At 44.7% G+C, this 25,775-nt stretch overlaps 1 protein-coding gene across 7 annotated transcripts; it reads right to left on the bottom strand.

Annotated features, from left to right (window-relative positions):
* Positions 1 to 62: 62 nt before the first annotated feature.
* LOC122394192 lies at positions 63 to 13,635 on the bottom strand. Of its 7 annotated transcripts, XM_043390912.1 has the most exons (11): positions 10,866 to 10,933; positions 6,927 to 9,241; positions 5,781 to 5,888; positions 5,017 to 5,150; positions 4,604 to 4,765; positions 3,978 to 4,151; positions 3,102 to 3,201; positions 2,393 to 2,543; positions 1,850 to 2,064; positions 1,532 to 1,646; positions 63 to 806 (listed from the first exon to the last, which is right to left on the bottom strand). In XM_043390912.1, the coding sequence occupies exons 3-11, from the start codon at positions 5,877 to 5,879 to the stop codon at positions 463 to 465; spliced, it is 1,494 nt and encodes a 497-aa protein (XP_043246847.1). In that variant the 5' UTR covers positions 5,880 to 5,888; positions 6,927 to 9,241; positions 10,866 to 10,933; the 3' UTR covers positions 63 to 462. The 7 variants fall into 7 exon arrangements, 3 of the variants coding, with proteins under 3 accessions (XP_043246847.1, XP_043246845.1, XP_043246846.1); XR_006258818.1 differs by lacking the exon at positions 3,102 to 3,201 and having other exon boundaries at positions 10,866 to 11,023; XR_006258817.1 differs by lacking the exons at positions 3,102 to 3,201; positions 10,866 to 10,933 and adding an exon at positions 9,393 to 10,268 and having other exon boundaries at positions 6,927 to 8,959.
* Positions 13,636 to 25,775: the final 12,140 nt, after the last annotated feature.

The raw sequence follows: 25,775 nt of genomic DNA, 5'->3' as shown, positions 1-25,775 counted from the left end.
TAATGTGCGTGTTAGTCACCTCTTTTCACAGCCGCCCCCCCCCCCCAAAAAAACGAATCGAATTAAACTCATCAAACATGTTTATTCAAAACTGCATTCAAGCTCCTTTCAGCAAGCTTACAACTGCATACAGTAATATTTCTCTTATTGTACTAAAAATGAACCTAAAAAAGTAATCTTCTGTAGGAAACTGCCGAGCGGCAAAGGCGCTCCGTTCTAAAGTTACGTTCTAAGCTATAGGCACAGAGCTACGCACAGAGATGCTTGAGACTCTGGACATGTCCCAGGGCGCGGTTCGAAGGGTTAACTGCCGAGCGGAAAAGACATTCCGTTATCAAGTTCTGTGCTCAGCTACTCACAGAGCTGCTCGAGACGCTGGACGTGTCACACGGTTTGAAAGTGTTAACAGCCGAGCGGCAAAGGCGTTCCGTTCTCAGGTTCCGTTCTAAGCTACTCACAGAGCTACGCACAGAGCTGCTTGAGACGCTGGACTCGTCCCAGGACACGGTTGGAAAGAGTTTGGTTGCCCCCCTTTTCAAAGATGTTCACCGTGATAAATATCAGAGCGTTCTTAGCCTTAGACACGGGGCACTTCTGGTTGAACACTGGGAAAATCGCTGCCCACAGAAGCAGGAGATCAGCCTTGCTGCTCCGGTCCACCGACCTTGTCAAGCAGACCCCCTCGACGAAAAGGCCGATGGACCCGTCGTCGTTGACCTGGTAGTGCGGCGCGCTTCCTGATCCCTCAAAGATGTCCTCGGGGTTCGCGTCTAGGTAGTAGAGGAGAGACTCCACGCAGTCGGTGTCTGAAATAGAGGTAAATTTTCAGACTGATATTTACCTTTAACAGTATAACACTGCTACTTGCTAGCTGCTTGAGGTCTTCCGATCTCACGGATATCGTATAAAATGCCACCAAGGCCTCGAATTTCGAGACCATGCCGCTAACAACACAAATTTTGATATCTATTTTTTTTTGGGGGGGGGGAGGGTCAGTTTTCACCTGGTCATGTGAAAACTGGTCTGGTCGTCAGGTCAAGGATCAAGTGATTCGCCAATCCAATAAAGGTCGCTGAAGTATAACAGCACAAATGTCAGTATAACACCTGTTCGGCGATGAACGAACGAGCCCAAGAGGTGTCACGTTTATGAAACGCATACTGAACTAGCTGGCTGCTTTTGACCATATCACTGTTAATTCGATCAAATAAACAGCCGTGAGCCACCTCATGGGCGATGAAAGAGCGAGCGAGAGAAACAGGCGTCACAGAGTAATTTGCACGCTTAAACCTAACTAGTTAAGAGCGTTTTGAAAACAAGGATAAACAATGCACAGACAAAGCACACGACACAAGTCAGAGTAGTATTTTGAATTTAATTTTCATTCATCTGCTAGGTACTAGATTTGAAAGTAATGAGCAGAGACGTGTCTCACGTCGCCCATAGGTTAGTAGTTCGGCAGCAATCTTGCATGGTCGTAATGGGGGGGGGGGGGGGGCAATAGTTGACGTGAATGGTTTACCGTATTTACCTTGACATTCTGTGATCAGTTGGATGGCGGTGAGAAAGTCGCTCAGGCGGCGCCTGTAGTCACCAAGCTTAGACGACTCCGTCTCCCCCTCCAGTTTGGCCAGCTCACGCCAGATCTGGAACAACCGGTATCAACAATATAATTAGAGGACAGTTAAGTCATATTATAGAATCCTCCATGGATGAGAAAACGTCAGAAAGCTATGGTGGGCGACGAATAAAAGCCGAAACGATGCAACACACAGGGGACATTTTATGGAATTAGAGAGTAGGAATATAATGACAATTTTACAACTTCCAAGGCATACTTAGTACTTACTTCGTCTGGGTTCCGCAAGATTGGATACAGCTCCAAAAGCTTGCGCATGCTGGTGCGGAGCGTCACCACATGCCTGCGCCTGTCTGCGAACGTCGAGTTGATCAGGGCCTCTCGCTCAGCTTTGCCTTCGCTCGTCAGGTTAGCCTCGTGTAGATGCTTCAAGAGGCGGTTTCTCAGATGCTGAACGTCTTCCTCCGGCATAGGCGGAAGGTACTCTGTCGAAATGTTCATACGAAATGTTAGAGCCAGCGGGGGAGGAGGAGGGGGAGGAGGGGAGAGAGAGAGAGAGAGAGAGAGAGAGAGAGAGAGAGAGAGAGAGAGAGAGAGAGAGAGAGAGAGAGAGAGAGAGAGAGAGAGAGAGAGACCGCTCTCTTCGCCCATGCCAATAACTTCATATGGCCAATGCAAAGTGGCACACTACCTTTAATATATGCAATGCAAAGCTTGCAGATGGGCAAAATATTCACCACTAGTCGCTTATCAGTCACATGTACTACATCATACTACATCGCTGTCTTGCATTTCACAATGCCCAATGCTTACCCTTGTAGCCTTCGAATCCTTCATATCGCGATCCCTTGAATGTTTTTCCGCGTGACAACCTCTTTGATGACGCTTGGAGTTCGGCATCACTTCCGTCGTCTCGTCGCTTCTCATTCCTTACGCGCCATTGTATTTTTGCTTTGACCTGCGACTGAGACAGGAAAAGCAGTGCATAAATTACAACCCAAGGGTAGATGTAACGTTAAGGGCGTTCAACATCCACTGCAGCTGGTATATAGAGGCAATGCATGGTTCACACGGAGACTGAACTAAATGGTACTTCGACTCCGCATTTAAACCAGTGCGAAGAAGCCGCCCATATTTAGAAACATTGGTCATGCAGGTATGTCAAAGTAGGGCGGGTCGGAGTCGGAGTTGGAGTCGGAGTCGATTTTTTCAAGACGCAGTCGTAGTCGGAGTCGGAGTCGCTAAAATTTGGTCGACTCCGCAGCCCTGAATATACATACAAGTATGGCCAGATCCAGGGCCGGAGCAGTTCGCAAACGCTTCAGTTCAGTTCATTCAGATCGACTTTACTTGAGGTTCAGTTCAATTACCTATTTTCCAATTCAGGACATGGTGACTAAGTGCCTCCGTTCAGTATATTCAGCTGAGTTCGATTAGATAAGTTCACGAACTGTCCCGGACCTGGACCGATGTCATTTTCTATTAGTTGATGGAATCAAACAGCAACGCAATAAGTGCTTACCAGTGCCTGTTTCGGGCTGCACCCAAAGTGCAGCGCCGGCCATTGAACAAGGGCGCGGTCAGCCAGCTCCATGTACCGAGCATGAGTAAGGTTCAGGACGCTTGGAAAAAGAAAGGGCATGGGAGAGCTTAACGACTTGGAGACGCTAGAACAGGAGTTTTCAGGGCAAGGCATAGACATAAGACATCATTTAAAGGAAATATGTAAACATGAAAGCACACCACACGAGACAGTAAAACCGACATAAAGGTGGAAGGCAGGAAGGTGTCACTGGGTCATCCGAGGTCACCTGAGGTCACAAGCGGTTTTTGTGCAATAACTTTTGATTGAATTGAGATAAACTCCGTTCGACGATTATTGTGTTTGTCTCGTCAATGCGCATCGAATGAGATGAACCTTGCCCTAAGGTCAACTTTTCAACTTGACCTTTTGAGGTCATATTATATATCATTCAACGCGCCTTGACGAGCTGAGAACAATGGCGTGCGAATTATGCCTCTATCTTTTCTGGATCAAAAGTTATTGAAGAAAAACTATCAAAAGTAAAAAAGAACATTTTTTCCTCGGTGACCTCTGGTGACCTAGTTTTTGGTCTGACCAAAACATGACAAAAATACTTTCCTACTGGTTTTTAACGCTCTTTCGAACGCCGCCTATCGCTTGTCTCAACGATGCTCAGGAGTCGAGTTAGACGGGGGGTGTAAACCCCCTGCTCCGCGGCCCGCTGTGTTACAAATGGAGTACCGGCCCGGCGCGGGTTACGGCTAGGGCTGAATAAAAAATGTACCAAAAAATGCATGATAATAGTATTTTATGTTAACTTCAATGTCCTCAACCCGCGCTACAACAACACCACGTTATCTACGGGGATGATACCTGTTACAAGCTTTCTCGAACGTCACGATGACTGTCGTCACTTCGCTCCACTCCGTCCTGGTCAGAGGTGAGCCGGGCTTTTTGCTTCGAAGCTTTTCGAGGAGTCCAGGTCTCAGCTGGCTGTCGTCAAACCGGATCACTTCCATGGCATCCAGGACTTCCATAGTATCCATCCTGCGAAGAAAACGAACCGAAATGGCATTAGTAACTGGTGGGTCGCCGCACCAGAGACCGACTACTGCGCCTAGTCACCACAGTCGAAGTCTTGCCGCGGCGCAGTATAGTCTATCCTCGCGATCGGAATAGATGTCAGTGCCAGTGGTCACCTGTCTGAGGAGCATTTTGGCAACAGGCAACCAAACTGGTGGACAAGCTGGGATTGGGTGGCACGGTTCGGCGCAGCGATCCGCGGGAAGGAAGACTGTCGATCTACTAACAAATATATAAAATTACGTAACTTTTCATACAGATTCATTCATAGAACTCTTGAGGTTTATAGAGGCCTGTGGTTCATTCGATTAAAATAAATGTAGAAATAACGATGAAAACTCGACACACCCGATTAAACAAGCGCTGAAAGGTTTAATTCCAAACGCATAAAGACAAAGTCAGCCTGACAGACTCACCGAGACACTCCTGCGGTTTGTTGAGATTCGGCCAGAGCGTCGCTTCCCGACTTCGGCCGGATCTCTGCGTCTTCCCCTGATCGACGGAGTTCGGGCGACGTTGGAGGCTCCGGTGTATCCAGCTGCGAAACCACCACTGACGAAGTGGATGTCGTCCCAGTGCTGAAAATGGATGAGAGAAGATGTTTGATACAATACCAGATTAGGATAACATATTTTTTTTCAGGACAATTTCCAACTACGCAAACATTCATAGGCCGAGCTTGTTCAATACTTACGAACGCAACTGAGCAAATTCAGTTGCAAATGATTATGGGCGTTTTTTTTTTCTTTTAGAGTTTTATAACTGCATTCTGCATAAGCAACATTTTATTTCTCAAAACAACCTAACTTAACAGAGATCGATGTCCTACCTTTCAAGAACAACCAGATCGCCACGCATGACGGTCCTGATGCGAGGCCGAGCACCAGTTATCGCATCTTCCTCATTCAGCAGGACCCACGAGGACCAGTCGTCATCATAGATCTCCAGATCCCATTCGCCACCCTGGGGACAAAACATGTACCTCATTCGTAGCCAGGTCGGGAGTAGACCACACACATTAGTCGCTCCAAGGTGGAGAGGGGGATGGAAATGATAGGCAAACACATCCGACATTTTCATACTCAATCATTACGCATAATCATAGAGCCTTTGGTTGCACTCTTCTCTTTCCTGTTAGACTACTGACAACAGCTGCTGTAAATGGTTGATGTTGCATTTGAGACAGACTATGTATTTCCAACACATCAGCCTATTTTCAATCTGAGCCTCGTTCAGCAGCTTAACATTATGGTTTACGTAGGTATATGGCTTTGCATTACCTTAAACAAATTGTGTAAATATTTTTTTTAATGTCATTAATTAAATTTTCTCCGAATGGTATTGTTTTACGAAGGCCGCTGTATTATACTTTCCATAATATGGACTTTTTTGCTCACAGACCTTAAAATATAGTACAAAATACTATTAGGTACTATATTTTAAGGTCTGTGAGCAAAAAAAAAAACGTTATTTCAGCCTTTTACTTGAAACACGACATTGAGTCCCACCGTTAACTAAAATTATTCCGTCACTCTTCCAAAAAAACAAACAAACAAACAAACAAACAAACAAACAAACAAACAATAAACTAACCTGCAGACCGAAGAACGCTCGAACCTTTTGAACAAGGTCCAGGACAGACTCGAATTCGAAGACGCGCGCAGCACTTCGATGGTTTACTAGCGCCTTCATCGTTGACCGCTGAAAAAAATATGACAAGTGGTTACATTAATTATCTAACTACAATGTCCTAAAATCATCGATAGCCATGGAGTGGGTGAAACAGCAAGCGAAACAGCACATGGTTTACTATTTACGCACACATTAGACACGTGGGTTGCACAGCTCACTTCACGGGTGGTTGGATAACATCGGGTATCCCAATCCTAAAAGACAGACATAGCTTATTTGAAAAGCTGAGACAATGCCGATTCTGAATGTCATCCAGAACGCTGAAAACGACGTTTTATAACCATATAACGCCTTCTGAGCGGTGCACGACCGAGCAAAAGAGAGGTTTTGCAGAGTATTTTACACGCGTCATGTCGGATAGAAGTTAACGACTGGAGATTCAGCAATTATGATGATGAAGATGATTAGCCAGATGCTCATTATTTAGGAGCAAAATTGATAGAATAGTTGTATTACGTTTCACCCACGGGGCTTCTTCGGATACATATGTTTGTCATATGTATCCGAAGAAGCCCCGTGGGTGAAACGTAATACAACTATTCTATCAATTTTGATCCTGAATAATGAGCATCTGGCTAATCATCTTCATCATCATATGTAACACAATGCTCCGAACTAGCATCTCCATCCTCAAAAAAGATTCAGCAATTAACCTCGAATCTATTCAAGCCAAGACCCGGCTCGAAGGAGGTGGGGTAAGCACGTGCAGTGACGCCCCCAGTGTTGTCGAAGCTGCATGTCGGATCAGTCTCTACCTTCGTAGCAAATTTGAGCACAATCGCCTCATCCGTTCCCGAGATATAGGGGCGGTGTGTGCACGTGCGTTCATGCAATAGTTTCACACCATGGACGCGTGGAAGCCACATAACTGGCCGCTAGCTACATGTCAGATATCAGAGCCAGTGTAAGACCCGAGTGAGTGTAAGTTTGCACTCACAATAGCCATAACAGCGAAGCAAATAGCTGCAATACTGCTCAATACAAGCAGTCGCGAGTTCGCAGTAAATCTGATACTTCAAATTGAAGCAAAATGCACAGATTACTCACCTTTCAGAGGTGATTCGGAGACCTGGTATCTGGTACCTGAGGGGCACGTATTTTGCGGTCTGCACTGAATAAGTAGCCAGCGGAGTGGGGTCAAAAATCCAAGCAGAAGGGATCATCATCATCTCGCCCTTAGTCACACGGTATGCCATATAGTGCTCATCAAACGAAAGCGCCCTCAAGACGTCACCGATGATTTTGACATGGTTTACTGCATCAAACTGAAAATATGCTACGCGAAGAAGATCACAGCTCTCTGAGCTTGAAGCAGCCGGGTTTCTCACGATCAGCACATCATCGACGCAGTACTTCTGTCCCGCAAGCACTGCCATCTTGGTGTACGTAGCTCGGTCATCCACCTCCCATCCGAATGCACCTGTAACTAGGCATGGCTTGCATTTCTTCCCCATCATCTTCTTTTGCTTTCCTTCGCATGCAGCTACCGCTTCTTGGTGTCGCACTGCGAGGGTTTTACAAATGTTCTTGGTGTTGTGTGCTCGAGATGCGTAGATCTTGAACTGCTGGTGTTTAGCTTCAAAACGCATAGTCCAAGCTTTCCTCAAGGAACCAATTTGTGCTGCCCAGTGCCGGTAATGTAATAAGTAGTGGAACTTCGGCTTGATTTTGAAGTCCGGGAACATTCCACAGAACTCACGCAGCCACTGCTCTACTGAAGGTTGCATTCTTGCAAGAATTTCACCGTCCATACGTGGAGCACAAATGAGTTGTACAAGAGAAAGCAAACCGGTCACAAGAAGCCACGCCTTTTGATCTGGTGGGACCAGTGGACCGATCATGAAAGGGAGAACTCGGAGGAAAGTCCAGCACTGACTGAAAGTGCCTTTGACGAGCACTTTGCGCCCCTTTGCTTGAAGCATGGGAGGAGTGTTCGCTTTGTCGACTCTCGCATATGAGAAGGATTTCATAGCCTTTTGAACTGAGGCGAATGTGAAGAGTTTGATTTGAAAAATCAGGTATGATAGCACCAGAGCCAAGGAATGATTGACTACGCCACTTTCAAACAGATCGTGCGCGATATCTGGTGGAAACATCTCTGTGACCTTAAAGTCTTTCAGCTCATCAAACACACATTTTGAGTTGATACCAAATGCTTTTCGAGATTCCTCATTGTCTCCATTCTCACACATGTTCAGCTCTTCTTGGTACTCCTCCTCAGTACGAAGGGTCAGCTCTTGCTCTGTGAGCTTTGTACCAAAGTCCTCATTTGTGGCGTGGCATGTTCGGCATGGTCGCTGCCCTGACGAAAATGATTCCTGGAAGCCCGCCATCTTATGCACTCCCAGGTTGTCACCACACACAAACTCCACTTTGATATCAAAATGAGTGCCACAAGTATCCAGGCCATTGTTCAAGAGGTCACACAGGGAATCTGTCACAGGCTTCATGACTGTGTTCAAACCATGAAGCTTGATGAGTTTTGTAGGACATAGTAGGAGGAGATGAATGTCACTCAGCACCGACATTGACAAGCCCTCATCGACCGCAAAATAGCAACCACCCAGACTATAATCAGATGCTTTCTTCCGCAGAGGGTTACACACACCAAATTCATCAAAGTAGAGCACAAGCTTGACCAATCTGTCCCGTTTGCAGTTTTCCAGCCTGCCATTTTCCAAGAGACTTGTCAGCTGTTTCTTGACATCCACATACTGATAGCTGGATTGGAATTCACCACCCCCTGTGGTAAGGATCTGAGTCGTAGGTGCAATGTAGCAGAGCTCCTCATGGCAGAATTTGCTCAATTTATACTCGCTTGCAAACTCTTCACAAGCCTGCTTAACTGAAGACGACTTTGATGCTCTGCTCTCATTCTGCTCCTTAAGAGCGGTGTCGACGATTTCTCCTATCTCACTAGCCACGAAAGATGTTGCAGCCCGTGACATCCCATGCTCACATTGCAATCGAAGCAAGAAACGTGCTATTTTCTCCCGGCTACTGTCTTCAGTTTTTGCTGTAGAGCCTTTCTCACCCTGATCATCCAAGCACCAGGCCTCAGTCTCAACCTCAGCTTCTTCCTGACAATGAGTACTGATTGAAGGTGACTCCTCCAGACTTTGCCTTCCTTTCTCTTTGTGCGACTGTGACGTACTTTGCTTGACAGCATGGGTTCTTTCATAATGTCTCAGCCAGTAACGTCCAGTTGTGAACCCTTGTGTACAACGCGGACAGAGAAAAAAGTTGCAGTTCTCAGATTTATCCTTGAAGTGGTTATTGATATGCTGACAAAACAAAGCAATTGAGCTAGAAGAAAACAGACATAATGGAACTGTACAACGCAGAACCACTTCTACAGTTGCCTGAAAAGAGGAAAGCCTGTTATGACTTATGATTCAGTTGGGCAAACTACGGGGAGGAAATCACAAATGTGATTAATCACAAATGTGATCATTTTACGCCTATTTTGCAGCACTTTTGGAAAATCACAAAATTTCACAAAGGTTATGTCACCTGTAGCCAGATCCCAAACACAATCAAAAACATGATAAGGAAAAGATGCCCTCCATGATGAGGGCTGTTCGGCCCGCACATCCTATTGTAAAATTTTGCAGCATGCATGCGCAGTAGGGACCTTTCAGGCCTTATGCTCCGCCCACCACCGTATGACGTCACATGTGTGACATCGGCATCTGCAAAATCTTTCAGCTTCGCGCATCCTAAAATTTCAGGATGCAGGAGGCAAAAGTGGTGCAGACTTGGCGCAGACAACGTACAGTGGCGAAGTGTGCAGTGTTAACTATAGTGAATTTATGCAGTGTTTGGTGTTATTTTGTCGGTGCATAAATTGGAAATGGGTTGGTGAAGTTTTTCATTAGTTATTACGTCGCTGCTTGCTGGAATGGAGCGGCACGATTGTCTCGCGCAAAATATGTTGAGGTGTTCGGTGCGTTCTGCGAAAGATTTTGCTCGACGGGATGGGCAGTGACATCATACAAGTGTGATGTCACAGTCGCGCAAAATATTTTGCAGCACCCGAACAGCCCTATGGTTTATCATGAAAATGATTATGCAGTCAGCTGGCTGAACAACTTTTTGAAAAGGCTGTCAGCTGGCTGATCACAATACTGATAACCAAATCAGCTGGCAAATCATGAAGTTGATCCATACATCCATCCATACATAGGTAGGTACACCAATCATCCTGCTAACAATAGTGATATAGCTGGGTGATCACCACACTAAATCAGTCCTGGTCCAGTCTGCAAAATGTGGCATTCTTCGACGAGATCTTGTCTGGGCAGACACCGCAGGTCGGGGCAGAAATAGGGGCAGGTTTCCGGAATACTGGGGCAGAAGCAGGAAAATCTGGTGCAGAAGTTTAAAAAATTGACGGAAGTGATTTTCTCAGCTTCTCACTGCTTCCTACATCATTATATCATTACATTATTTGCATCATTAGGGGCAGGAATTGGGCTACCCCTGGACTCAGCATTCTGATTCGGGGCAGGACTTTGTCTGCCCTGAAAATCTTGTCGAGCTCCCTGCCATGTTTTGCAGACTGGAAATCAGTTGGGTAAACAGTGGCAGTGGCCATCTGTTTCATTTTTGGAAGCTTCCATTTTTTTAGTATGCTCTTCCAAAAATAGAAGGGCATTTTCCAAAAATAGGGATGAAACTTCCATAAATCGGGACGGAAAAGGCCTTGTCAAATTTTGGAAAATAACACCACCCTCCAAAAATGGCTTTTAGCATAGGTGTAGGAACGTTTTGAGAAGTGTGTGTGGGGGGGGGGGGCAAGTCGAGCTGAGTATCCGATCTGATTGTAACGTAGCTGAAAGGTGGGTGGGCCATGGTGATGGCCCGGCCGTCCCCCCCCCCCCCCCTGTTCCCACACCTATGGCTTTCAGTGCATTAGATCACACTTTGATGGCTTTCAATTATTCACAGAACATCAAAAATTAAACACTTTGATAACTAACTCACCTAAAATCTATAAAAATCGACAAAAATTGAAATCTTCTCGTAACGGGGTCATGCCAACAATGCGCGCCTAATCAAGGATGAAATGACTCACAAAAGAAAAATACTACATATGCAATGTGTGGGCAATAATGACGTCATAAGACCAAAAAGGAAATATCAGTAAAACTATGAAATATACTATTAAATGTCGTTTAAACAGTAAAATGGGAATAATAAACATATTTAAACCAGACTTAACAGGACCTTACCTAACCTAACTATATCTAAACTACAACCTACGGATGTTTGATGATGCGGTCTACTCGCTAGTTGCGAAAAGGGATAGGTCTTAGGCCAGGGATTTACTTATCAAAAATTAATTTTGCAAGCCACTGTACAAACAAATCTCCTTTTTTACTGATTCTTAAAGATAAACAGGCCTATCTCCGGTCATGCGGCCAGTAGTTACCCGCGGTAGTGTCGAAAATGCCGAGATAGCCCAAATATAATAGGCGGAAAAACGGCCAAGGTAACCCGGAGAGCTTTGCATTCTTGCTATTTTCGGAAGATAATTTGTTGATTCATACTACAGTGACTTGCCCAAAAACCTACAATGTAACTCACATTATTTGTTTCAAATAAAAAATCGTAATTTTTATTCTAGATTTCCAAAAATGCTGCCCGCCATAAACCAGGGCATAAACTCCTTCACCTTGGCCTATCTTGGCCATTTCCGCCAATTTACATTCCGACTAGAAACGGCGGCTACGAAAGCCTGCTAGAAGCTTTAAAAAAAAAGGAACATATTACTGTTTTCCCAACTGAAGTGGGGTGGGCCTAAAATATTTGCTTTTCCCTTGCCTAACACATCTCCCATGTCAGATTTTACAGCACACACTAAGTGTGAGCTGCTCTATTGATCGATATCAAAAGTATCTGGATTACTTAATATCTAGACAAGTGATAATCAAGAGTTTCACCTTGTGATCCATTAAAGTAAGGCAATGTGAACTGCATTCTTAGTCAGTGGGTAGTTAAACTACATGTCTAAGCTGCAGCAGCAGAAGGCATAGGCCTGGGAAGAGGAGGGACAGCAGGTGCATTTGCCCCTCCCACTTTTGGACTGGAGGGGCAGCGCCCCTCCAACTTTCGGGAAAATTCAACATTAGCCTTATGGCGTTGCATGGAAAGAAAGAAATATAGAACTTTTGAGTTTTAACTTTTGCCCCCTCAACTTTTTAACCTGCCCCCTCAACTTTTCAAACGTTCCCGGGCCACTGGCGGACCGCGGAAGGCACCTCAGGATGTAAGGGCAAAGTAAATATCTAATTCTCGCATAGAAAAGCATCCCCAAGAATTGAAACCCCCATAGAAGAAAATCAATGTTAACAATTTTATCTGCAATAATGCGGTAACTCATCTTCCATTCCATATGCTCTTCTTTAAATGTCGGGTGTCAGTGAAAAGTTCCAACGGTACCTGTTCCAACATTAGTAAAAATGTAGGTATAGTATAGGTGTTTTTCGATGTGAAATATCATTGTTAGTTATTTGCAAACATCAAAAAGCTAATTAAATGCTGATTTTCCTGTTATTAGTTAATTTAGTCTACTTTCAATAACGGCACAAGTAGCTTTCGGTTGCCAATGTAGGTTGTAGGTGTATTTTTGGTAAGTTTAGGTTAGGTTTTGTTAGTTTAGGTTAGGTTAGGTAAGGTTAGGTTAGGTCTGGTTAGGTTAGGTTTGGTTATATTTTGTCCGAGCTATGTGCCTATACCCATCAGTGTTCATAATTTGGTTTAGGTGTAAATTTTCTGGCTATTTTAGGTGGTTATTGAAGTTAACACCATTGGTTAACATTAATCAATAGATATAACTAATCTAGCCACAGCGGAAAGGTAAGGTACTATTGGAAATTTCGACCCAGGTGCCCCAGCCACAATTTTGTGTGGCACATTCCCCTGTTGTGCTTCACCTTCTGCCACCCCTGTACCTTGGAACCGAATACTTAAATGATTGCCTTTATATGCAAGTTCCATTCCAGCTATACACTGGCGGAACCAGGGGAGTTAACCTGTTTCCTGAATTAAATTGACTCTCATCATTCATTTTGAGAATGTGGCAAGTTGCAACTCCCATGCTTCAATGTTGCAAAAATTATCATTTGGGACCCTACCAATAAATTTCAGAAAATGATGCCCATTTCAACTTTCACTGAACAGGAAAGAACGTAAAGAAATTTTAAATAAAAAATATTTTTAGGTGAACAAAAATGGGCAGCTTTTGCCCAATAAAGGTTATCCTATGACTGCAAGGCCACCTGAAATGCGTTAGACAGATCTTACTAGAGTTGTCCTTAGACATAGTTGTCGGGTTTGTCTTACTGGGCCACCTTATTCATGTGCAATTAAATAATTAGGGGGCTGTATCAAAGTATAATCTACAGCAACCTAGTAACCTCAGTAATAACCTATAGAATTCCTATATTTTAACCTATATTTTGCTAAGATACAGTTGGTGGTCATAATGCTGTCCCTCATTCACACAACATTCATTGCATCATCACGGTTATCACTAGCACCGAATAAAGATAAATCGATTGACAAAATTCAAGGCATACAACACAGAAGCATAATTACATCAAATTTATATCTGGCAACACCTTACTCACCATCAGAGACCCGCACGACGCGGACACAGCACAAGCCGCACAAGCCAAAGGACGCGCGCCGAAAAAACATGGCGGACGTGACGCAGTTGCACCGCAGTTGTCAAATAACTTCAAGTGTGTTTTAGCACAAAGGTACATGTTGTACAAAAGGTCGTATGTTAGTGTCCCCTGCTATGTATAGTTTGTTCGAAAACACGTTTTGCGTAAGTGTGGCATATAGTGTATAAAACACGCATAGTGCTTGCTGACACACCACTAGTTGACACACCTTGGCTTAGTTTTGTAACTTATATGTTTGTTTACCACAAATAAATGTGCTTACATACAAACCGTTTACTAACCTCATTGCTATCTTCAGCTTTTGTGTGTCTTAATACTATCTTTTTGTTGAGCAATTAACACGGTAGTTTGTAAACTTTTTTTACAGTGGACCAGACAGATCGAACGTTCCTTGTCAGCGTGCGTTCAGGTTATCCTGGCGCCGTTTTGCTCACCTCTTACAGGACGATCGCCCAAAGATTTTCTATCGGCGACAGGTCGGGGCTATTCACCGGCCATTTGTCCTTCACCCAGAATGCTGGGAAGTTCGATCTGTACCAGTCCTTTGTCGTTCTAGCTCGATGAGCCGGGGCGCCGACTTGTTGAAAGATGGCCCTGGACATGTTCAGCAGAAGTTTTCGGCTGGAAACGTGGCTTGGTGGGCTTCAGCTTCTTTTCCCTAGTTCGTTTACAATTTTTTTTTCGTGTTGTTTATTTCCATCAGTATCCCCCCCCCCCGTATCTCCGAAACTATTGGACGGATTCGCAAAACTCAAACGGCGTTCGATAGCCCTGTTGCCTTGAGAAAATGAATTTAATTGACCTCTGGGTCACTGATGACGTCACAGGTCAGGTCAAAGTTAAAATTTTTCACCGTTCACGGTCCTTCTAGACAATGAGTTATAACATTGATTAAAAGGCATTTTATCGAAAATCATCGATAAAGCGTTGGTTGCCTAGTACAGATGTTGCTAAAAGACGTCACTGACACCAGGTCAGTCGCCAGGTAACCTAGAGGTCAGGTCACCAAGGGTCATGACACATGAACCCAACTTTACTAGGGCCGTGTGATGCATGTTTTGTGGCCAATTTTTCATTTCCAACTCAATGGTTTTGGTTAGACGGCCATGAGGGACGGTTTAGGTTACTTTCTGGTGGAGGTTAGGTCAAGGTCTGGTAAAAAGGTCAAATTTCGAAGTTGATACTTTTGCATAAAAAGAGTACCTATTTCGATGTACCTCATCACGGGGAATCCAATCGGTCGCAAAACGTCCTCAGTTTTGCGACCGATACCCCCGAACCCGATTACGACACGCTGACGAAGTTTTGTGATATACAACTCGAAAGCTCCGACCCGAACGATTTCTTGGGGGATTTAAGTCCGGATGAACTTATAAGATTCCGAGACATACAAGTTGTAGCTAACAATGGCCTTATTACATCGTGCACTGCAACGTTCAAAGGACTCGGGCATCTACTGTAGCTCCGAAGCGGTGACAAAATTGCAAAAAAAAGTGTTTTATAAAGCATCTGATGCGATAGTCCGGCACTATAGGTACAGTGTAGCTCATGCTGATAGCTCATGCAATAACCCGAGTTTCGAGCATCTAGGATATACCTGAACTGGGTGACCTAAACTTCTGAGACCGGGGTTCCACAATTTCACACGCGATTAGAAATTGATGTATGATAAGCTATGCCAAGTTTCGCGGCGCTTTTACGGGCAAAAATTACAACTTTGACCAAAAAACGCCCCACTTCCCCAAGCGAGGATTAATGAAGCTGACACTATGAATGTGACTGAAGCTGCTTTCCTGTACCTCATTCTGTTAGCCTTTTCATTAAATTTCCGGTCTTTCCCTATCCGTGTGTGTCGGCGCGGGTTCGGCCCAATGTGGTTCGACTGAGAGAATGACATCTGGTCCTTTCCGCCCGGCCTGACCGGCGCGGCGGACCCGTGCCACTCCTCCCCGAATTCGCGGGGCGCGGATGGGGAGGGGCGGCCCGGCAGTCCAACCCCTCTGCGCTAACAGATGGATGGACAGGGGAAATGTGATACTTGTCCTATGACAACAAACCGGCGTTCAGCGCTAGGGCCATCTACTGGTCTAGAAACGTATCTCTATGTCGGCAAGATCCTCGCCAGGTGGTGTAAAGGTCGCGTGAAACGCACCCTGAAAATGCGACGTCGGCTCGACACTCCTTCTGTTCCACAAAAAGTGTGATGAAGTGATGGCGGATAATCCCTCGAATCTGGTGTCATTCTGTGTAGAATTGAACGCTGTATCTAATGCTTGTCTAGAATCGACATTTTATCGTGCACGCCAATAAAAATTGATAAAAGCTTGGTATGACCAGCAGTGCTCATGCCTCATGGTTCTCCAAATAAAGACAAGTATGAAAAATAAAATCTGCGACGAGTTATCATTCTCATTCCTCGAATGGCCGGTATCATTAAAAAGCCCGTAAAATGTATTCCCGGACCGGATACGATTATCGAACCAGCGTATTATTCCTTTGTTTATTGGCAACAAACAATCGAGTAGCATAGGTACATCTTTCGTGGCGGGGTCCCACTCCTCTCGCGAAACGATAAAAGATCCTTCTATTTCACAAATAGTGCTGTGAAGTGATAGCAGAATTATCCTGTTCAGCAGTGCCATATTGTGTAGAATTGATTGCTTTATCAAACAGCTATATAGAATCTGCACAAAATTTTGCGCATCGATATGAAAACTTGGTGCGAACCTCGAAGGTATTGGTTGTTGGGCGAGCAATGCCGAATAGGTAAGCCGGGAAATATTAACGAGTAAGGATATTGAAAGCTGCGACGAGATGTTATTTTAATTCTTCAAATAATTAGCAGCATTGAATAGCCCGTTGAATTTAAAACCCAACATGATTCTAGATTGAATTCACCATTGCCTTGCTTGTTGGCAAAAGCAATAAATATGCACACATCGCACGCCGCCCTGGACGCACCCATTGCATTAAAATGCAACGTCGGCTCGACACTCCTTCTGTTCCACAAAAAGTGCGGTGAAGTGATGGCGGATAATCCCTCGAATTTGGTGTCATTCTGTGTAGAATTGAACGTTGTATCGAATGCTTGTCTAGAATCGACATTTTATCGTGCATGCCAATACAAATTGATAAAAGCTTATGTATGGCCAGCAGTGCTCCATGGGCCTCCAAATAAAGACAAGTAGGAAAAATAAAATCTGCGACGAGATATCATTCTCATTCCCCAATTAGCCGGTATCATTAAAAAGCCCGTAAAAAGTGTTCCCGGACAATATTCTGGAACCAACGTATTATTCCTTTGTTTATTGGCAACAATCAATTAGCTTAGCATGCATCGTTCGCGGCGGCGTCCCGCTCCTATCGCAAATATATGTATGCAATATCCTTTTGTTCCACTAATAGTGCGGTGAAGGGATTGCAGATTTATCCTTTTCGGTAGTGCCATATTGTGTAGAATTGAGCACTTCATTGGAAAGCCGGTCTAGAATCGACATTTCATTGTACGTATCAACATGAAAACTTGATGCAAACTCGAAGGTTAATGTCAGACGAGCAATACCGAGTAGGTACATACCTAACCTGGGAAATATTAACGAGTAATCAAATTGAAATCTGCGACGAGATTCTATTTTAATTCTTCGAATAATTAGTAGCATTGAATAGCCCATTAAATTTAGTACCAAATGTCATTCTAGATTCAATTTACTATTGCCTCGCTTGTTGGCAAAAGCAATAAATCTGTACATATCGCACGCCGCCCTGCTACGCTCCCATTGCGTTAGTATGCAACGTCGCCTCGACATTCATTCTGTTCCACAAAAAGTGCGATGAAGTGATGGCAGATAATCTCTTAAATTTAGTGTCATTCTGTGTAGAATTAAACGCTGTATCGAATGCTAATCTAGAATCATATGTCATTGGTGTCCGTCTATGCAAAGTTCCACTGCAAACTTGAATTTTCGCTTCGGAGCGGTCGCCGACGGGCCGAGTGTCACGTGACCCCAATCTCAGAAGCCGGTCAAGGTCACATGACCAGAGATCGGTCAGTAGTTCTCAGATTTACCGCTAGAGTAGCGCCACTTGTATCGATGTCCGCCCTTGGACCGTAACGGTATAAAGTAATTTATCAAATGCAGAGTAAACCCTCTAATATGGTAGCAAACAAGTGATGACTTCCAAATCCTGCGCCAGTTTTGACTTCAAAAGCAAACCACGCGCGCTTTGGTGGTGGTATTGGGGTAAATAGGGCCAAAATAAAGCACTTTTTTCTTTTCGGGGGTTTCTGTTCTCTAAAATCAACTTCATAGCTGTTCTTTGATAAGACTGTATGTGTTTCACGTAAATGAAATCGGTGTTTTCATCCAAAATTTGAGGTTTTTTTGAAGCAATTATTCACTGCATTGTACCACACTACCGGTATTTTTTAATGATTTTAATCATTTGATCCAAACTGTTAAGCAATGTGTGGCCATATGAGGTAGGCAGTATCGGCAGTATCAGGACTGCTTAGTTGAGGTATTGACTGAACACTTGGACCTGCTGTTTCTCGCTTGGAAATTTGAATTTCTATACTGATACTAAATACGATCGTTCAGGCAATGTGAAATGTGAGGAATCCCATGGGATTTTGCGCGAAACTGGCATGCCCAAACACCTGTTCTCATGAGGAATTCTCTGCTGCAAATTCCCTGTGAAAAACGGCATGTCTGAATGCACTGTTTATCACCATTGTTGGTATCTAGACGGAATCATATTCAGTTGTTGTGTCCTAGAATTGCTTTTGAGCCAAGGTGTTGAGTGAAGAATCCTGACAGCACAATAGAGAGATGAGTAAAAATATGCAATAGAGCAGCAAATAAGGTCAAATAAGCGTGATTATTAGTTGTAGGTTGCTGTCCTGGTTAGTGGTTAGCAGTTGTGTAAATATTACACCTTGGTCGGGGAGACTCGCACAGCCTAACGTTTTCATTGTAGTTGGTTGGAACTGATAAGTATCACAACTTGCCATAATGCACTCATCTAACAGTTACACACAGTTTGTTGCAACAACTTACTGTGAATCACTGGAAAAATTGGTGCTAGAGCCTAGGACACCGCGGCTGGACAGTGGACAGCACACATATGCAATACCCATGCCATTATTTCATTGATAATTTTATAGCATGCTTTGCAGGTGCTGCCACGTATACTGCCTTGCTGTCACCTACTTGCAGAAAGTTCCTAATTCAAGCAGTTCTTGAGATATTTGCAAGAATTTCCATTTATTAGTCTTGTAAAATAGTATCTTGTAGAACAAAACATAATATAACCTGACCCAACCTTTCCTACTAACCTAATTACCTAAAACCTAGGCACCAACCTTCAACCTACCAACCTACAACCTACAAACCTACAACCTGCATACCTACACTATAACCTACAACCACCTAAAGACCAAAGACCTATAGTGAAATTCACATAAATATCTCAAATGTAAGTAATTGGATTGACTAATGTAATAGGTTGTTTGAGAACATCATCCATTTGCTATTTGTGGTAAAACAATCCTTGTTCAGATAAGTAGGTTCCCACTGTCTTCTTGCTATCTTGCTGCTATATGCCTGACCTGTAAGGCCAACCGATGACCTAGGACCTTAACCCTCGCCCATATTGGTGTTTTTCCAACCGCGAACGTTTAAGTTGCGAACTTGCGAGAACGCGAACTTGCCGTTTCGCCCCTGATCGAGCTAGAGCTTCGCGGAAAAAAAACGAGCGTGTTGCCCGTGACGAGAGGAAGCCGATGATACCCAATTTTAACCCTCGCCGGCCCAGGGGGGCGGGTGCCCCCCCCATAGGGTTTTTTTCGCGATAGCTCCGAACACGCTGGCGATAGAGAGCTGAAACTTGGCATACCTGACTTTTGATTCAAGCCGGATCTTTTGACACCAACCGCATTTTCGGGTCAGGTCAGGTCACTGACCTATGACGTCATAAGTGAACCTCTGCATGGTCTTCAGATGTCGCAACTTCGCAATGCCCTCACTGCCAGAAGAGCTTTCACAGGGAAATGAAACTTGCAGGATCTAGTATCCATTACAAGTCTCTCAACGTGTATATCTCGGATTTTTCCTAAAGGTTATATGAGGTCAGGTCATTTTTGTGACCTCACCATTATAAGTCAATGGGGAAAAATAAAAACGGCTATTCTGGCGCCGGGAACGATATCCAACTAGCTCAAGCGCACAGAATCGTGATTTGATGCACTCCTTGCAAGGTTAGATGCGTCACTTTTGCAATGTTGACCTTGCGTGACGTCATTTATAACGTCATCAAGGTCATATTAGTTTTTCGTCAATAAATCCCGATCAAATTGAGCTAGCGAGTCGGGAAAGCCACCAATGGACTCAGCAAGACCTGCCGAATCGAATGATATGCGACATGACCTCTTTCGACCAACTTCGTGACCTGGGGGCGCTGACCTGACCGTGACCTGAGGTCAACACCCTAAGTTGACCTGACCCAAACAAAAAGTATATCATTCGACGCGCCTGAGCGAGGCGACTACGATGCTGCCAAAATCGCGGCTCTGCGGCCTTTTTTGGCGAAATTATTCACCAAAAACTGAACTGTACCTTGGGGCACTTGACCTGACCTCAAAGGTCACCGGTTGACCTAGGACCTTAAAATCAGGTACCAATCTCTGCGTCTTGTAACGGCGCACACGCTCGTTTTTTCCGCGACGCGCTAGCTCCACCAGTTCAGTTCATTTATTCACGCTAATCCGCTTTCGCGGCTTTTCATTAACGCAGTGTCATATAACGTAAAAACGAGTAGTTATAGATAAATGAGCATACACACATACATTCGTACAAAACATCGCAGAACAGTTGCCATGTCAGTGTCAGTGATAAATTGTTATGCTGCCTGCTTCAGAAGTAAAAATCTTCTGAGCGCATATTTAAAAGATGTTCGGCCGTCATAAATTTCATAAATTTCATAAACCAGGGGCGAAACCTCTTGGCCAACTTCGCCATAGCGGGGGAGGGGCATATTTGCCCACACCAGGTTATCTCGAAAAGTGAGAAAGCTACATAGCCGCGGAAAAAGCAATAGATAGCTTGATCTAAGATCTTTCAGAAGCATAAAGGTCGTTTTTCGATCAGGTCATCGCTGAGGGCACTAAAGGTCACCACAAGTAAAATCATCACGAATTTCGGCTCCCGATAATGACAACCTTTCACAAATCGGCGCATACCTCGGGAACAAATAGAGCTACAGCGCCGCGGAAAGGCGCATTCGATTGTTCTTTTAAAGGTCTGTGTGAGTACTTTCTCAGAGTTAACCTAAGGTTAACTCCAGTGGGCAAAAACTCAAAATTTCACGTTTTCTCGCGGAAGACCTTTTGCAACAACATTTGACATAAGCTTGTATTACCTTTATTTTACCGGCATCGCGTTTCTCTCGTCGAGACGCGTCGAATGATTAAAAGTTGACCTCATGTCAAGGTCACGGAAAAGGTCAATTTGCATATCAATCGATTCGTATCGTTGAGATAAACACATCCAAGATGTTTTCAGAGCCTACCATGTTTTTATATGTCGTAGGCATCGGCTGAAATCCGATACCGACGAAATTTCGGCATCCCGGATTTCAGAATGTCGGCAAAGACTGAAATCTTTGTAGAAATACGCGCGGTACAGCGCATGCCTGAATTTTTGGGCATTCGATGAGATGCCAGGCGGAGACCAGGCAGTTGCTGAAATATTGTCGGAATTAACCGAATGCACTTGTTGCCTAGGCATTACATCAAATGCCTAAGTGACGACCAGCCGGCACGTTCTGTAACGATTACCGCAGATGTGCGAGTTCCCGCGTCTTTTTCGCATCCACAGGTTTCTGGCTATAACCAACAGCACCTTATTCAACCTTACCTAACCTACTCTTCAGATAGCACATTACGGTAGGTTTGATAAGTTATGTAGTTGTAAGGAGGCTTTAGGTTAAAGGTTAGGTTAGGTTAGATTATGTTTGAGTTAGAAATGAACATGATCCGACGGGTTTTGAACCCGCCACCTCGCCATGGAGTTTAATAGCTAGCATTATACACCATCATTCCGTTCCGCCGGTGATATTTGGATGCAAAAAGTTCACGGGGACACACATCTGCGGTAATCGTTACAGAAAGTGCCAGAACCACTTGGGCATTTCATGTAATGCCTAGGAAACGAGGGTACTCAGTTAACCCGCGCCCCGTTGGGGTCTGCCGAGCAACGCGCTCTGCTTGGGGGGGGGGGAATTTGCCCCCCCCCCCTAAGATCTCGAGAACCACGCAACATAGCGACAAGCGGCAAACGGCGTTGAATAGCCCCAATAGGGAGCTACCTTGTGACCCAATTTCATTGACCTAGGTCATGACCTAGGTCAAACCAATGACGTCACAGGTCAGGTCAAATGTCGAATTTTCACCGTTTACAGGCATTTCAAGAAATGCGTTGTAAAATCGAGTAAAATGCGTTTCATTGAAAATCATCGATGGGGTATTGTTCGTCACACACATATTTTGCTATTTGAGGTCACTGATACCGGGTCAGGTCACCCGTCACAGAGGTCAGGTCACTGAGGGTCACAATATGGAAATATCATGTGATACATGTTTTATGGTCCATTTTATATGTCAATTGCGATTATGTGGGTCAGGCAGCTTTTGGGGTCAGCTTAGATTATGTTCTGGTGAAGGTCAGGTCAAGGTTTGGTCAAATTATGTCGAATTTCGAAGTTGATATTTTGCATAAAGTGGGTATCGATTCGATGCAGCTCGTCACGGGCAGTTCAATGGTGGTCTTTGTTTTGCGCTACGTGCTCTAGAATTGCCAAAAAATTGAGTTCAAAAATTTGACGTCATCAATTTTGAACAGTTTTTTCGCTCTAACCTGGCAAAAAAAGAGGTATCGATCTAAAAAAATGGTATGTAGCTAGAAGAGCGCAGGGACTATGACATGTATTTCGTTTTTTTTTTTCGAAATAAAAATGTGATTTTTGCGTTTTTCTAAAAAAAAACATTTTTTATTTTAGGGGTCAAAATCCAAAATTTTTGAAAATCTGAGATAGCAGTTTTGTAGCGCTGTCTTTTCTCTACATGACCATATAAAGAACTTTGAAATTGCTAAGTAACTGCAGCTTTGGTGAGCGTTTCAAGATTTCATGTTTTTTGCTCATTTTTGCTCGAACATGACCTCGGTTTGACCTCAATAACTCCTGACCTAAGGTGACCTAAGACTTGAAATTTTCTATGGAGATGTCAAATTGATGCCCGGTAAGGTACCTACTGAAAATTTGGCGGCGCCTTTTCTTGCTATTCAGGAAAAACCACAGGGTGGGGCCAAATTGCCCCCCCCCCCCCAGCGGGGCGAGGGTTAATTTCGACAATATTTCAGCGACCGCCCGGTCTCCGTCTCGCATTCATGAAATGCCAAAAAAAAAAAATCAGGCATTCGCTGTTACGCGCGTATTTCTACAAATATTTCACTCTGCCGGCATTTCACGTTGTGCCTAGTCATTTCATGAACTGCCGGATTTCAGCTGATGCCTTCGACAGATACATGCCTACTCTGCATGATGCATCTGCCTCAGAAACATAGCGGTACCTATCTACCAGCCGCCTAGTGCATATCGTGAACAGAGCGATGTCCTGCCCGTGACCGATGGCTGCACCACCATGCGGAGATTTGTAGAACTATTAGTTTCTAGGTTCTTTGACGCCAGAGATCACGATGTGTCGCTAGCCGTCTGATGTGGTTCAGCGTCGAGAAGTGGAAAACGGATCGCAGCTCGCATACCCCTGTCCCGTCGTTTCCATCCTCAGGATACTCAAATCCTTCTTCCCCACACCCTTACCCCCTGGTCTGGGCTGGAGGTCATCTTTATCACACGCGGGTAGCTCCATCGCAGGAGCAGGCCCGTAGCCGGGTGCGGTGAACGTTAGCGGGGCTGGGTGGTCTGTCCACGTGATGGGCTCAGCCCCGGCGGAGCATCAGGGTGTCCGCCCAGGCCAATGTCTCCTTTCTAATTCCCATCATCCTTTCGGCTCTGAGATGGTCTCATTAGACCGGAAAAGCTCAGCCCAGCAAAACAAAAAGTATACTAGATACCGATAGTTGCTATTGACCTATTGTCGTAGCTATTGTCCATGCTTATGTTTGTTTGTGACCATCCATTGTACCTTGCAGTAATCGTTCAAAAGGTCTGGGCGTCGATGACCACTATAGTCCGGGCGCCCAAAAACCCCAATTAATCATCATCATCATCAAAAAGTTTTTTTGTTAAGCCACAATAGTCATCAGCTGGTATGATGAGACGGATTTTGGCGCTAATATTTTCCAATCATTAAAAATCGTCATATCCTGTCATAAATCCTACACCAAGTGGAGCTAATTCAGTTTTCAGTCAGTCACAAGTATGTGGATAGTGACGATGTGGTAGAGATAAGAACTGAGAAGGGAGTTGTGGATCAAATGTATTCCATCGTCAGTTTTGGATGCCGACGATGATATATTACCGAAACAAGTTCTTTTAAGGCTGAAACAGACTCTTTCCGCGTTCAGGAAATCGCATGCGAGAGCCTATTCAAATACATTATAATTTTCCCGCATCAATCGCATCCGGGAGGTGCGTGCGATTGATGCGAGCGTGCTTCCATGTATTTGAATAGGCTCTCGCATGCGATTTCCTGACTGCGGAAAGAGTCTGTTTCAGGCATAATGCCTGAAACAGACTTAAGGTCTGTGACATGGACCGAAATATGCCGAACGCATACAAATCCCATGAAACATGTCTAATGATTACACAGTACACACTACCCACATCTACATATCTGTATTTTATTGTCTCGTTAAACCTGAGTAGCGTGTCTGTTCTAAATTTTTGTATCTTCTTTGTTGCAGAACATGTCACCTATGTGAAGCTGAGATGTTCTCAGCTGATTTTATGGTCAACATACCTCTTTGTTGTGGACACAACACTTGATCATTGGTCTGAGTTATTGAAGCTATAAAGCTGAACTCCCGGGCCCCGGCTCAGGAGGGTCGCCTTTTTTCGGTAAGTGTTCGTGGTCACGGAAACTTGGGTATCGGTTGATGATCATTTTGTCTCTTTATGGACAATAAGTGCATTAAATGTTGTCCATCTTGCTCATCTTCCTTTATAATTCATTTTCTATGTGCACCATTGCAATTTTATTTTTACCTGCCTGATGTTTGATATTCACTCATTTTGAATTATACCTAATCTAGTCTGCACAAGCGCCAGCGAATTACTGATAACTTGGACCTTCATACGGCTCCTCAGCATTACTGAATTATCTTCTGGCCGGCTTTGGTGAACTGACGCTCACTCGCGCACAAGTCTTGTGTACCTAATCATGTCTTTCTGGGTTTACAGGATGGACGCAGTTCCAGCTCCCAAGTTTCGGGTTGTGCCAGCAAATAGACTAGGTAATTATCCAGCTTCACAGGCTTGTAGCAGCGAGCGCCGCGGCTTGTAAAACGGAATCTTCGGTGCTCATTCGATGTAAGTTGGCTAGTGGTTCCCAATTACGAACGTGTTTATGCTGTATTATTTTGAACAGTCCTATCCTTTCGATCCAGATCATGTGTATTGTGACTTTTGTATTGACTGCTTTTGTATTGACAGCAATTGTGAAAATAATATTTACGGTCTTTGATCTCTTGAAAATTGTAATTACTCTGATTGTAAAGTTCATAGCTGCAGTGCAAATAGTTTGATAGCGACCAAGGGTATGATGTAGGTTTGACTAGGTCTTTGAGCGCGAGCTCCTTGTTGCCCAGCTGCCGGTCCACCGCTCGCCGGTCTCCTTACACTGTCTATCGCTCTCTGTTTTTGTTTCAGCCCAGCGACTGAACTCACAGCGCAGGGGCTCACAGCGACTCAGCCTGACCCGGACCGGCGCTCGCCGCGGCGGGCGGGTGTCACGCGTCCTGCCGCGCTCGGTGCAGTGCGTGGTCAGAGGTCGCGCCGCCGCTACCGATAAGTCCCGTGGACGCTACAGAACTCGTCAGAGCGAGAAGCGACGCGCCGCGTGGGCGGCCGCTGCGCTACAACACGAATTCCACGCCCGGCTGGCGGAGTACGACCGGCGCAAGGGGTTGCAGTCAGTCCACATGGATAAGTTTTCAATGTTGGAGGTGGTGAGCGGTGCAGGTCC

The sequence above is a fragment of the Amphibalanus amphitrite genome, unplaced genomic scaffold (assembly GCF_019059575.1).
Source record: "Amphibalanus amphitrite isolate SeventyFive unplaced genomic scaffold, NRLGWU_Aamphi_draft 000578F_arrow, whole genome shotgun sequence".
NCBI classification, from domain to species: Eukaryota; Metazoa; Arthropoda; class Thecostraca; order Balanomorpha; family Balanidae; genus Amphibalanus; species Amphibalanus amphitrite.
The sequence above is the reverse complement of the archived record's forward strand: the minus strand, read 5'-3'. Positions and strand labels throughout refer to the sequence as shown.

Excerpts from the sequence above, each read along its gene's own strand:
- LOC122394192 (XM_043390910.1), bottom strand. Across the intron at positions 4,152-4,603 it reads CAAACCGCAGGAGTGTCTCG|GATGGATACTATGGAAGTCC; the intron begins GTGAGTCTGTCA and ends TTTTCTTCGCAG. Across the intron at positions 1,647-1,849 it reads TCTTGCGGAACCCAGACGAA|ATCTGGCGTGAGCTGGCCAA; the intron begins GTAAGTACTAAG and ends CGGTTGTTCCAG.